Source organism: Vidua macroura, unplaced genomic scaffold (genome assembly GCF_024509145.1).
Source record: "Vidua macroura isolate BioBank_ID:100142 unplaced genomic scaffold, ASM2450914v1 whyUn_scaffold_133, whole genome shotgun sequence".
NCBI classification, from domain to species: Eukaryota; Metazoa; Chordata; class Aves; order Passeriformes; family Viduidae; genus Vidua; species Vidua macroura.
In genome coordinates, this window is record NW_026530551.1 from 333,733 (window position 1) to 347,526 (window position 13,794).

Below are 13,794 nucleotides of genomic sequence, written 5' to 3' on the forward strand. Positions count from 1 at the left end.
TAGAGGTTGGGGACTGAGCACTTTTTTAGGGGTTTTTTAGGGCTTTAAAAAGATATTTTAGGTTTTTTTCCACAGGAGCTTTTTAGGAATTTTCTGTGACTATTTAGGATACTTTTAGGGCTTTTTTAGGGCTTTTAAAAGATTTTTTTTAGGGTATTTTCATGGCTTTCTTACTACTAATTAGAATGTTTATGGGGTTTTTTTGGGGTGTTCTTGGGGCTTTTTTAGGTCTATTGAGGGTATGTGGAGGACTCTTAGGACTAGGGTAATTTTAGGTCTTTTGAGGGAACTTTTAGGTTTTTTTAGGGTCTTATCAGGGCATTTTAAGTATTTTGGGGTATTTTTAGAGCTCTTTTAGGAATATTGAGGGATTTCTTACAGGTTTTTTAGGGATATTTAGGTGTGTTTTAGGGGTTTTTTAAAAGTAGGGTATTTTTCTTGTATTTTAAGGGTATTCTGAGGCTATTTTTATGTTTTTGTGGGGCTTTTAGAACATTTTGAAGATGAGGGGTTTTTAGGGAAATTTTATGTTTTTTTCATGGCACAGCACATAGAGGCTGAGGGGCACTGTGGGGGCTTGAGGGTGACAGAGGCTGGGAGCTGAGGGAGGCACGGGGAAAGGGGACAGTGGGTGACAGAGAGATGCTGAGGGGGGCAGGGGCAGCTGGAGCGTGACACGGAGAAGCTGGGGGCTGAGGGGCAAAGGAGAGGGATTAAGGGTGACGCACAGGAGCTGAGGGGCAGCTGAGAGGGGGCTTGAGGGGCAAAGGGGGGGCTCGAGGGTGACACACAGAGCCTGAGGGCTGGGGGGCAGAGGGAGAGGTTGAGGGGTAAAGGGCGAGGGCTTGAGGGCTGGACAGTGCAGTGGAGATCAGGGCTACAGGGTACAGCTTAGGAGGCAAGTTAGGGTACAGGAGCACCACCTCTCCCCCCAGCCCTAACCTCAGCCTAAGCAGCCCCCCTAACAAGAGCCTTTTCCCTTTTCAGCCCTGCCAGCAGCAGCACCACACAGCAACCCTAACAGCGAGAGCACACCGGAACGCTCCCGCTGGGACAAGGCAGTGACCCTCACACCAGGACAACGACAGAACCCTCAGAGGACAACAGGACCCCCTGGAGAAAGGTAGGGATGACATCTGTGGGCTAGAGAGCACCAGGAAGGCTTTGGAGGCTGAGCAGGATTCCTTGAGTGTTTTTGCAGGACCATTAGGAATATTTAGGGGATTTTGGAAGGCTTCTTAGGACTTGTCTGGTGTCTTTGAGGGCATTGTTACACCTTCCTAAGGGCTGTTTTAGAATTCCTTAGTGCATTTTAAGGGTCAGGATGAGGGTCAGACAGGCTGAACCACTGGAAATGCAGAGTATTACTGGAATGTAGTGCAATGCTTTGGAAAGGTGCCAGTGGAGGGCACATCCTTGCTTGTTGGGATTTTTTGGAGGTGTCCAGCCACTCAGGGCCACAGGCCCCTGGAGGCAAAGATCAGCCTTTTTCCTTGGGAAAGAAAAGTGGCCAGCCCAGGTTCCTGATGTCAGTTTGTAGGGTTCCCTTGGGACTGTCAGGGCAGCACAGGTTTGAGGTGGGGGCAGCTTGGGTCTGCGACACATCTTCCCCTTTTTGTTGCTCAATTCCCCTTTTTTTGGACCCAAATCCCCCTTTTTGAGCCCAAACTTTCCCTTCCTGGACACAAATTCCTCCTTTTTGTGCCCAAATTCCCCTTTTTAGACCCAAACTCCTTTTTTTTTTTTTAACCCAAATTCCCCTTTTCTCTTTTTTCTCCCCCAAATCTCCTTTTTTTTGCCCCAAATTTCCCCCCTTGGCTTCCACTGGGTCGAGCTGTAATTCCGGGACTACATTTCCCATCACCCCTTCGATGATGTCCGGTATAAACCCCGCCTCTTTCGCGTTTCTTCTGAGGCGGCTTCCGGTGTGGCGTCCTGCGTGCGCCGCCATGTTCCTGCAGTGCTACGAGAACGGGCGCGGGGAGCGCGTATACACCCTGCGGGTACGGGGCGATTTCGGGGGATTCTGGGGACGTTCGGAGGGGATCTCGGGAGGACTATGAGGGGACCCGCGGTGTTTGGGTATCCCGGGTGCGGTTTGGGAGCGATGCGGACGCGTTTGGGTGTGCTGAAGGGGGGGATTTAGGGGAGGGGATTTCGGGGTCTCTCGGTGTCTCTCTCTGACGCTCTGTCCCCACAGAAGTTGTCCCCGGACGGGGTCCCCACACGCTCGGCGCACCCCGCTCGCTTCTCCCCCGATGATAAATTCTCCCGGCACCGCCTGGCCCTGAAGCGGCGCTTCGGGGTTTTGCCGACGCAGCGAGGCCGGACCCTGCTCTGAGGCGCCCCAGAAATCCCGCCCGGACCCCCGAGATGGCCCCGAGATCCTCGGAGGCATCCCTGCCATGAAAGAAAACCCAATGGAAATGCGAACGGACTGAACTGAAATGGGATGAAAAGAACCTTTTAAAGAGGAGAAGAAAATGAAATAGTAAAGGATGGAGCGGTCGAGGGTGTCTGAGTTTTGGTGTCTAAATAAATTGGGGTGTTTTTTTTCCTGTGTTTAGGATATTTTTGGGTCTGGGGAGGGATTTTTGGAGGGGCATTGGGGTGGAGAAATCTGTGCCGCGCGGGGGATGATGGGAGTTGTGGGCACGGGTATAACGGGGCTCTATTGGGCGCGGGGGACGATGGGAATTGTAGGCGCGGTATAATGGGGCTCTATGGAGCCGCGGGCCATCACGGGAGACAGAGGCATGGCAGTGAATGCGTGCGATGGGCGCCGCGGAGCATGGTGGGAGCTGTAGTCCCGAAGGTGGCGCTGGAAGGCCTCTGTGTGGCTTGGGGCACTTGGGGGTCCGAGGAGGCGTTCAGGGGTCCCGGATGGGCTCGGAGGGGCACTCGGAGGTCCCGCAGGGTCTCGGGGTCTCCTGTGGGGCACATGGAGGCGGATAACGGGCGCCATGACGGAGTGCAGGGCCTGACGGGACTTGTAGTCCTGGTTTATTGGGCCGATATGAGCCGCGGAGCATGACGGGAGTTGTAGGCGCAGTCACTAAAATGGCGCCGCCTCCAGGTTCTGTTCCCGGGCGCTGATTGGTTGGAGCCAGTGACGGGCGGGAGCCTCAGCCAATGGGAGATGGCGGAGGCGGGAACAGCCCATTCAACCCCTCCAGTCCCTCCCAGTTCATCCCAGTACAGCCCAATTTGCCCCTGTGTCTGTCTCCCAGTATCTACCAGTACCATTCCCAGTTCGTCCCAGTTCATCCCAGTACGCCCCAGTCCATCCCAGTATCCCCCAGTTTGTCCCAGTCCCTCCGCGGCCAAACCGCTGCCCCGCCCCCTTCATTGACCACACCTCTTCTATTGACCACGCCCTTTCTTGGCCCCGCCCCCTCCCAATTCCCCCTTTCCCCCCCCCCCCATTTTCAGTTCCCTGCGGCCGCTCTGGGAAGGTGAGTGGGGCCCCAGTAACTCCCAGTCCATCCCAGTAACCCCCAGTAACCCCCCAGTCCCTCCCAGTCCATCCCAGTAACCCCCAGTAATCCCCAGTAACCCCCCAGTCCCTCCCAGTCCATCCCAGTAACCCCCCAGTAACCCCCAGTAATCCCCAGTAACTCCCCAGTAACTCCCAGTTCATCCCAGTAACCCCCCAGTCCATCCCAGTAACCCCCCAGTAATCCCCAGTAACTCCCAGTAACCCCCCAGTTTCTCCCAGTTCTCTCCCAGTAGTCCCCAGTTGGTCCCAGTCCCCCCCCCAGTTCGTCCCAGTTTGTCCCAGTCCCACCCTGCTCAGGAATCCCAGTGACTCATCCCCCGCCAGTCCCTCCCAGTCCCTCCCAGTCCCCTCCCAGTTCCTCCCAGTCCCCCCCAGTCCCCTCCCAGTCCCTCCCAGTCCCCTCCCAGTCCCTCCCAGTTCCCCCCAGTTTGTCCCAGTCCCACCCTACTCAGGAATCCCAGTGACTCACCTGTCCCCAGTCCCCTCCCAGTTTGTCCCAGTCCCTCCCAGTTGCTCCCAGTCCCCTCCCAGTATCCTCCAGTCCCCTCCCAGTATCCCCCAGTTCCATCCCAGTCCCTCCCAGTTGCTCCCAGTTTGTCCCAGTCCCCTCCCCCCCCCCCCAGGGATCAAAGGTCACGGAATGGAGCGGGAACGGCTCCGGGCACTGGTGATACTGGGAGGTACTGGTTTATACTGGGAGGGACTGGGAGGGATTGGGAGGTACTGGTTTATACTGGGAGGGACTGGGAGGGAATTGGGAGGTACTGGTTTATACTGGGAGGGACTGGGAGGGAATTGGGAGGGAACTGGGGGGGGCTGGGATGATTTTTGGGGGAACTGGTCTGAACTGGGATGATTTCGGGGGTTACTGGGAGGAACTGGGCCCAGTTCCCGGCCCAAACTGGTTTTAACTGGTGTCCCCTCCCCCCTCCCAGTTCTGTCTCTGGCCAGAGGGGACCCCCCCGGTGAGTGACTGGGACAAACTGGGAGGGACTGGGAGGGGACTGGGACAAACTGGGAGGGAACTGGGAAGGAAAGCCCATACTGGTTTATACTGGGTGGGGAAGGTCTGTACCAGTTCATTCTGGTCCACACTGGTTTATACTGGGAGGGGGGGTCCATAGTGGTCGACACTGGTTTATACTGGTCCATACTGGTCTGTACTGGTCCATACTGGTTTGTACTGGTCCGTACTGGTCCCTCTGACCCCTCCCTTTTCCCCCAGATGCCTCCAGTCCCTTCCAGTATGGTGAGTGCAGGGAACTGGGAGGGACTGGGAGGGTCCCCAGGTGTCCCCAGGGTGTCCCCAGGGTGTCCCCAGGTGTGTCACAGCTTTCCCAGGTGTCCCCAAGGTGTCCCCAGGGTGTCCCAGGTGTGTCACAGCTTTCCCAGGTGTCCCCAAGGTGTCCCCAGAGTGTCCCCAGGTGTCCCCAGGTGTGTCACAGCTTTCCCAGGTGTCCCCAGGTGTCCCCAGGTGTCCCCAGGTGTCCCCAGGGTGTCCCCAGTGTCCCCACGGTGTCCCTGTCCCTGTCCCAGACTGGTGTCACCTGCGCGTCGGTGGCCTCGTGGTGGCCGCGGTGCTGAGCGTGCTGGGGGTCGTCATCCTGCTCAGTGAGTGCCACCTCTGTCACCTGTGTGTCACCTCTGTGTGACATCACCTGTGTCACCTGTGCCATCCCCCTGTGTCCCCTGGGTGTCCCCAATGTCCCCTCTGTGTCCCCTCAGGTGGGAAGTGCAAGTGCCGGAGCAAGGCCAGGTGAGACCTGGGGACACTGGGGACATCGGGGACATTTGGGGACATTTGGGGACATCAGGGGACATTTGGGAATGACACCGAGGACACTTTTGGGGGATCTGGGGACATTTGGGGGACCTTGGGGGTTGGGGACATCGGGGACATTTGGGGACATTGAGGGCTTGGAGACCTCAGGGACACTTTGGGGATATCTGGGGGGGGATTGGGGACATCTTGGGGACACTTTGGGGACACTGAGGTGTCCTCTCCCCCCCCCCCCCCGCAGCCGCCGCCGCCCCCCCCCCGGAGCTGTCACCTCTGGCTGGGACAGGTGAGTGTCCCCTCCCCCCCGGGGACACCTTGGGGACACCTCGGGGACACTTTGGGACAGCGCCACCGCCCTGACCCTGCCCCTCTCTCCGCAGGAGCCTGAGCTGTCCCCAGGTGTCCCTAAATGTCCCCGACAGGTGACACCGGACAGGGGGAGGGACCGGGTTTGTTTCCCCCAAAATGTCCCCGAATGTCCCCGAGAAAGGCGAGGAATAAAAATGGGTGAAAAAAACGGATTTTGGTCACTGGGGGAGGGGACAGCGGGACAGGGGTGGCACTGGGAGGGGACACGAGGCCTTGGGGACATTGGGGCCATTGGGGCCACCGGGAGGGGACATCGAGGTGACATTGGATCAGTGGTGGCTTTGGGGACAGCGGGTCAGTGGTGGCACCAGGAGGTGACACAAGCCCTTGGGGACATCGGGTCGCCGGTGGCCTTGGGGACATTGTGTGAGGGTGGCCTGAGGGCCCTGCTGGTGTCCGGTCGATGTCCCCGTGTCCCTCCGGTGATCGTGCCCACGGGGACATCCCCACATCCCTGCAGCTGCACGAGGCCGCAGTGGCACCGCCATCCTCACAGTGTCCCCAGAGTGTCCCCAGAGTGTCCCCACATTGCCCCTTCATGTCCCCATCTCCACAGCATCGTGGTGGCCACCATCCCCACCTCCCTCCAGATGCCACCGCATTGTCCCCATGATGTCCCCTGGTGTCTCCATCTCCATGGTGGCATGGTGGCCACCATCCTCACGTCCCACCAGCCACCACCACGTGTCCCCATGATGTCCCCATCTCCATGGTGACGTGGTGGCCACCATCCTCAGCTGCCACCGCGCGCGCTCAGATGTCCCCTGACGTCCCCACGTCCTCAGTGACAGGGCAGCGGGCCCGGCTGTCCCCGTGGGCGGCCACCACGCGTGCCTGGATGTCCCCTCAGGTGCCAATGTCCTCGGTGATGTGGGCGTAGATCTGGGTGGCCCCCTTGAAGCTGGAGGCCACCAGGAAGTGGCGGTGGCCGATGGTGACGGGGACGAAGGCACGGGGGGTGGGCGCGGGCAGGTCCTGGGCGGGCTCCAGGTGGCCACCGGGGCCCAGGCGGAAGACGCGGCTCGGGGCGAAGTCGTTGCCCAGCAGGACGTAGCGGTGGCCGGCCAGGACCAGCGGCTGGAACACCAGAGAGCCGCGGGCCGGCACCTGCTGGACCTCGCGGAACATGGAGCCCTCCCAGCGCATCACCTGGACACGGCGGGGGGTCAGCGGTGGGACCATGGGATGGGTGATGGGACCATGGGATGGGTGGTGGGACCATGGGATGGGTGGTGGGATCATGGGATGGGTGGTGGGACCATGGGATGGGTGGTGGGATCATGGGGTGGAGATGGGACCATGGGGTGGAGATGGGACCATGGGATGGGTGGTGGGACCATGGGATGGGTGATGGGATCATGGGGTGGAGATGGGACCATGGGATGGGTTGGGTTGGGGCCCTCCCAGCACTTCACCTGCAAATGGGGTCAGGGGGTCAGATGTGGGGTCTCGTGACCCTGATGGACCCCCATGGGCATGGGGTGACCATCGTGACTGCGGTGGCCCCACATGTGACCACTCTTGACCACATGACCCTGCCGACCCCCCCATGACCACATGACCTCGATGGACCTCCATGACCACATGGCCTCAATGTACCCCCATCACCTGCTGACCCCCCATGACCTTGATGGAACCCCATGGACCCGTGACCCTGCTGACCCCCCATGACCTTGATGGAACCCCATGGACCCTTGACCCTGCTGACCCCCCATGACCTTGATGGAACCCCATGGACCCTTGACCCTGCTGACCCCCCATGACCTTGATGGAACCCCATGGACCCTTGACCCTGCTGACCCCCCATGACCTTGATGGACCCCCATGGACCCTTGACCCTGCTGACCCCCCATGACCTTGATGGAACCCCATGGACCCTTGACCCTGCTGAGCCCCCATGACCTTGATGGAACCCCATGGACCCTTGACCCTGCTGACCCCCCATGACCTTGATGGAACCCCATGGACCCTTGACCCTGCTGACCCCCCATGACCTTGATGGAACCCCATAGCCCCTTGACCCTGCTGACCCCCCATGACCTTGATGGACCCCCTCAAACCCACAATGCCCCGCCCAACCCCACCCGCATCACCTTGGCGTCCCCCAGGAACCTGGTGAGACACAGGAAGACGCTTCCCCGCACGCGGAAGTGCTTGGCCGCGTAGACGTCGGGCACGTGGGGGATGTCCGTGTGCGGCACGAAGCCGCCGCCGCTCCAGCGGTACACCAGCGGCCGCCGCGCCGCGCTGCACACCACGAGCGCCGCCCGCCCGCCCAGCTCCAGGAACTCCAGGTGGGTGTCGCGGTGCCACGGCCGCAGCGTCTGGTGCGGGTAGAAGCCTCCGGAAGCCCAGCGGAACACGGTGCTGGTGCCGCCTTTGGAGCTGTCGGCCACGCCCAGGTAGAGGTGGCCGCCGAGGCGCGCGGCGGCCACGGCGTGGGGGGCGGCGCAGGTGGCCCAAGCCCAGGGCTTGGTGGCGCACGAAGGCCGAGCCGGGGCCGCCCGAGCGGCGCCACACCCAGGAGCCGCCGCCCAGCTGGGCCACCACCAGCAGCAGGGTGTCACCCAGCGGGACGGGGTGGCAGGCCACCGGGGAGGAGCCTGTGGGGACCGAGGGGACGTCAGCAGGGGACACTGGGACATCAGGGACCTCGGGGACATTGGAGGTGTTGGGGTGATGGGACCATGGGGACCTTGGGGACATTGGGAGCCTTGGGGACATTGGAGGTGTTGGGGTGATGGGACCTTGGGGACCTTGGGGACATTGGGAGCCTTGGGGACATTGGAGGTGTTGGGGTGATGGGACCTTGGGGACCTTGGGGACATCAGAGATGTTTGGGGTGATGGCGACCTTGGGGACATTGGAGATACTGGGGACCTTGGGGACATTGGGGACATTGGAGATATTGGGGTGATGGGACCTTGGGGACATTGGAGACCTTGGGGGCACTGGGGACCTTGGGGACCTTGGGGACATTGGAGATGTTGGGGACCTTTGGGGCATTGGGAATATGGAGGGTGTTGGGAATGTTGGAGATGTTGGGGCGATGGGACCTTTGGGACCTCGGGGACATTGGAGATGTTGGGGACCTTTGGGACCTTGGTGGTTATTGGAGACCTTGGGGACCTTTGAGGACATCTGAGCACCTTGAGGACCTCGTGAACGTTTGAGGACCTTGGGGACATCGGAGCGATTCCTTTGTTCTCCCCGGGGTCATTTTTGGGGACCCTCAGCCCATTCCTGGGGTCCCCAAGGCCATTGCTGGGGTGTCACCACCACTCTTGGTGTCCTTGGGCTCCTCTTGATGTCCCTCAGCCCATTTTTAACCCTTCCCACCCCATTTTTAACCCTTCCCACCCCGTTTTTCACCATTCCCACCCCATTTTTCACCATTTCCACCTCATTTTCACCATTCTCACCCCGTTTTTAACCATCCCCACCCCATTTTTAACCATTCCCACCCTGTTTTTCACCATTTCCACCCGTTTTTTTCACCATTTCCACCCCATTTTTAACCATTTCCACCCAGTTACCGTGCCGCTGGCACTGTTTTTCACCATTTTCCACCTCATTTTCACCATTCCCACCCCATTTTTCCCAATTTTCCCCCACTTTTCCTTTGCTTTTCCCCATTTCCCCCCCGTTTTCCCCCCGTTTCTCTCACTGTTGACGACGCTGTGGGCGCGGAAGCTGCCCCCGAGCTGGTCCCACTCCAGCAGGGCGCAGGCTCCGGCCGCCGGCAGCGCCAGCGCCACCCCCGGGTGCCCCCCGAGCGCGAAGGGCTCGGCCCCGAGCGACGAGAAGGGCAGCGCCTGGAACGGCCGCAGCTCTGGGGACATGGGGACACACTGGGGACGTGGCCGGGGACACGGGGACAGCTTGGGGACATCCCTGGGGACATGGGGATGGTTTGGGGAGATCCCCGGGGACATGGGGACAGCTTGGGGACATCCCTGGGGACATGGGGATGGTTTGGGGAGATCCCCGGGGACATGGGGACAGCTTGGGGACATCCCTGGGGACATGGGGATGGTTTGGGGAGATCCCCGGGGACATGGGGACAGCTTGGGGACATCCCTGGGGACATGGGGATGGTCTGGGGAGATCCCCGGGGACACAGGGACAGCTTGGGGACATCCCTGGGGACATGGGGATGGTCTGGGGAGATCCCCGGGGACAGGGGGACAGCTTGGGGACATCCCTGGGGACATGGGGATGGTTTGGGGAGATCCCCAGGGACAGGGGGGACAGCGCCGGGGACACGGGGACAGCTTGGGGACATCCCTGGGGACAGTTTCGGGACAGCCCCAGGGACATCCCTGGGGACAGCTTGGGGACACTCCCAGCCCCTCCCAGTCCCACTTCCCCCCCCCCCCCAGAACCCCCGGGGTTTTCTCCCCCCCAGTCCCTCCCAGTTTGTCCCAGTCCCTCCCAGTATATCCCAGTACAAACCAGTATAACCCAGTCTATCCCAGTCCCATTTTCCCCCCTCAGATCCCCATTTTCCCCCCCAAAACCCGTCGGGTTTTCTCCCCCCCCCCCCCCGTCCCTCCCAGCCCTTCCCTGTCCCCCTCCCACTTTCTCCCAGTATATCCCAGTCCCTCCCAGTCCCCCCCCAGTGGGTCCCAGTCCGTCCCAGTTACCGTGCCGCTGGCACTGGAGCTGCCGGGGGCTGAGCAGGGCCAGGGGGGTGCCCAGGTGCGGGAGGGGTGCGCGGCAGCGGGCGCTGCCCTCGGGCGCGGGGGCGGGCGCGCAGCCAGCGCAGCAGCCAGCGCAGCGCGCAGTCACAGCGCAGCGGGTTCCCGCGCAGGTCCCTGCGCCGGGTGGCACCAGAGTGGCACCAGAGTGGCAAAAAGTGACACAAAATGGCACCAGAGTGGCACCGAGTGGCACCAGAGTGGCACCAAGTGGCACCAAAGTGGCAAAAAGTGACACAAAATGGCACCAGAGTGGCACCAAATGGCACCAGAGTGGCACCAGAGTGGCAAAAAGTGACACAAAATGGCACCAGAGTGGCACCGAGTGGCACCAGAGTGGCAAAAAGTGGCAAAAAGTGACACAAAATGGCACCAGAGTGGCACCGCGGGGCACCACAGTGGCACCAAGTAGCACCGAATGGCACCTGAGTGGCACCACGGGGCACTGAGTGGCACCAGAGTGGCACCAAATGGCACCAGAGTGGCAAAAAGTGACACAAAATGGCACCAGAGTGGCGCCAAGTGGCAAAAAGTGACACAAAATGGCACCAGAGTGGCACCAAATGGCACCAGAGTGGCACCGGGTGGCACCAGAGTGGCAAAAAGTGACACAAAATGGCACCAGAGTGGCACCAAATGGCACCAGAGTGGCACCGGGTGGCACCAGAGTGGCACTAAGCAGTACCAAAGTGGCACCAAGTGGCACCAGGTGGCACCAAAGTGGCACCGGGGGTCCCCAAATGTCCCCGCTGTCACGCACAGGTGGCCGAGGCTGGGCAGTGCCCCCAGTGTCCCCAATCCCCCCCAGTGACCCCAATGTCCTCAGTGTCCCCAATGTCCCCAATATCCCCAATGTCCCCAATGTCCCCAATCCCCCCAGTGTCCCCAGTGTCCCCAATCCCCCCAGCGTCCCCAATGTCCCCCAGTGTCCTCAGTGTCCCCAGTGTCCCCAGTGTCCCCAGTGTCCCCAATCCCCCCAGTGTCCCCAATCCCCCCAATGTCCCCAGTGTCCTCAGTGTCCCCAGTGTCCCCAGTGTCCCCAGTGTCCCCAATGTCCCCAATCCCCCCAATCCCCCCAGTGTCCCCAGTGTCCCCAGTGTCCCCAATCCCCCCAATGTCCCCAGTGTCCCCAGTGTCCCCAGTGTCCCCAGTGTCCCCAATATCCCCAGTGTCCCCAGTGTCCCCAATGTCCCCAGTGTCCCCAATCCCCCCAGTGTCCCCAGTGTCCCCAGTGTCCCCAGTGTCCCCGCTGTCCCCGCTGTCACGCACAGGTGGCCGAGGCTGGGCAGGTCCTGGAAGAGGCCGCGGGGCAGCGACTCCAGGCGGTTGTCGGCCAAACTCCTGCGGGGACAGAGGGGACACTGGGGACACTGGGGGGATTGGGGACACTGGGGTCACTCTGGGGACACTGAGGGGACATTTGGGGACACTGGGGACAGTGGGGACACTGGGGGGATTGGGGGGATTGGGGACACCGGGGTCACTCTGGGGACACTGAGGGGACATTTGGGGACACTGAGGGGACATTTGGGGACACCGGGGTCAGTCTGGGGACACTGAGGGGACATTTGGGGACATTTGGGGACATCATGCAGACATTGGGGACAGAGGGGACATTGGGGGGATTGGGGACACCGGGGTCACTCTGGGGACACTCACAGGAACTGGAGCCCCCGGAGCCCCCTGAGAGCGGCTGGGGGGAGGGACCCGAGCTGGGAGTCCTCGATGAACCTGCACCAGTACGGACCAGTACGGACCAGTACGGACCAGTACGGACCAGTACGGACCAGTATGCACCAGTACGGACCAGTACGGACCAGTACGGACCAGTATGGACCAGTACAGACCAGTATGGACCAGTACAGACCAGTCCCTCCCAGTCCCTCCCAGTCCAAACCAGTCCAAACCAGTCCAAGCAGTATCACCAGTCCAAACCAGTATAACCAGTATCACCAGTCCAAACCAGTATCACCAGTCCAAACCAGTATCACCAGTATCACCAGTGTGACTCACAGGTACTCCAGCGCCCCCAGCCCCTCGAAGGCTCCGTCCCCGACGCTCCCCAGGCGCCCCGAGGCCACCAGGCTGTGACAGCATCGGGGACAGAGGGGACACTGAGGGGACACTGAGGGGACACTGAGGGGACAGCGGGGGACACTGGGGGTCTGGGGACACTGAGGGCACATTTTGGGTCATTTAGGGACAATTTGAGACATTTTGGGGACATCGGGGACATCGGGGACATTTGGGGACGTTTTGGGACATCTGGGGACAATCTGGGGACAATTTTGGGACATTTTGGGGACAATTTTGGGACATTTGGGGACAATTTTGGGACAGTTTGTGGCAATTTTTGGACACCTGGGGACAATTTGGGACCTTGGGGGGTTTTGGGGCCACTTGGGGACATTTTGGGGCATTTTGGGGGTAATTTAGGGACATTTTGGTGGCTTTGGGGTGATTTTGGGGTGATTTGAGGATAAATTGGGGTGATTTGGGCTATTTTGGGGTATTTTCGGGTGATTTTGGTTGATTTTGGGGTGTTTTGGGGTGATTTTGGGGTTTTTTCGGGGTAAATTTGGGTGTTTTGGGGTGATTTTGGGGTTTTTTGGGGGTAAATTTGGGTGTTTCGGGGTGATTTCGGGGTGTTTTGGGGTGTTTTGGGGTGATTTTAGGATAATTTGGGGTTGATTTTGGGTTGATTTTGGGATATTTTGGGGTTTTTGGGGTGACTCACAGCAGGGTCAGCGCCGGGAGGTGCCGGAAGCTCCCCTGGGGCAGCGCCTCGATGTCCCAGCGGAGCAGGGAGCTGGAACGGGGGGAAATGGGGAAAAAACGGGGAAAAACGGGAAAAAACGGGAAAAAAAACGGGAAAAAAAACGGGAAAAAACGGGAAAAAACCGGGAAAAAAACGGGGGAAAAACAGGAAAAATCAGGAAAAAAAATGGGAAAAATCAGGGGGGGAAAGGGGAACTGGGGGGAATCTGGGGGAATTTTTGGGGAATTCGGGAGGAATTCTGGGTGAAAATGAGAACATTTGGAGAATTTGGAGGGAAATGGGAAAATTGGGGGAGTTTTTGGGGAAATTTGGGGGAATTTGGAGGGAAATGGGAAAATTGGGGGAGTTTTGGGGAAATTTGGGGGAATTTGGAGGGAAATGGGAAAATTGGGGGAGTTTTGGGGGAATTTGGGGTGAAATGGGAAAATTTTCGGGAAACTTGGGGAGAATTTAAGGGGACTTTGGGGTTTGGCGGTTCGAAATTTGGGGGGGTTTTTGGGGGGTCCCGGGGGGGGGATTTTGGGGCTCCCAAATTCGCGCTCCCCACGGACGATTCCATTTCCCCACCCCGAGGGGGGGGGAGCGGGTAAAAAGGGGGAGGGGGGGGAGGGGGAAGCAAAAGGAGCTCGGGGAACCCCAAATCTTTTTTGGGGGGGGGTCCCTAAAT

The 13,794-nt window shown here is 59.8% G+C and overlaps 3 protein-coding genes across 3 annotated transcripts; 2 read left to right on the forward strand and 1 right to left on the reverse strand.

The window, feature by feature from the left end:
- Positions 1 to 1,896: 1,896 nt before the first annotated feature.
- NOP10 (NOP10 ribonucleoprotein) lies at positions 1,897 to 2,556 on the forward strand. The gene is made up of 2 exons (XM_053969203.1): positions 1,897 to 2,003; positions 2,201 to 2,556. The coding sequence occupies exons 1-2, from the start codon at positions 1,950 to 1,952 to the stop codon at positions 2,339 to 2,341; spliced, it is 195 nt and encodes a 64-aa protein (XP_053825178.1). The 5' UTR covers positions 1,897 to 1,949; the 3' UTR covers positions 2,342 to 2,556.
- An 848-nt stretch (positions 2,557 to 3,404) lies between these two features.
- LOC128802646 (FXYD domain-containing ion transport regulator 3-like) lies at positions 3,405 to 5,811 on the forward strand. The gene is made up of 8 exons (XM_053969204.1): positions 3,405 to 3,455; positions 4,123 to 4,179; positions 4,435 to 4,464; positions 4,725 to 4,748; positions 5,036 to 5,110; positions 5,225 to 5,255; positions 5,521 to 5,565; positions 5,660 to 5,811. Exons 2-8 carry the CDS (start codon positions 4,140 to 4,142, stop codon positions 5,703 to 5,705), a joined length of 291 nt encoding a protein of 96 aa, XP_053825179.1. The 5' UTR covers positions 3,405 to 3,455; positions 4,123 to 4,139; the 3' UTR covers positions 5,706 to 5,811.
- Positions 5,812 to 5,829: 18 nt separating this feature from the next.
- On the reverse strand, positions 5,830 to 13,157 carry LOC128802643 (leucine-rich repeat LGI family member 4-like; the record flags this gene model as incomplete). The annotated part of the gene is given in 9 exon segments (XM_053969202.1): positions 5,830 to 6,797; positions 7,742 to 8,092; positions 8,094 to 8,251; positions 9,316 to 9,480; positions 10,295 to 10,465; positions 11,618 to 11,709; positions 12,008 to 12,079; positions 12,362 to 12,433; positions 13,086 to 13,157. Coding segments are annotated over 9 exon segments (1,456 nt in total), but the record flags the coding sequence as incomplete, so codon positions are not given.
- Positions 13,158 to 13,794: the final 637 nt, after the last annotated feature.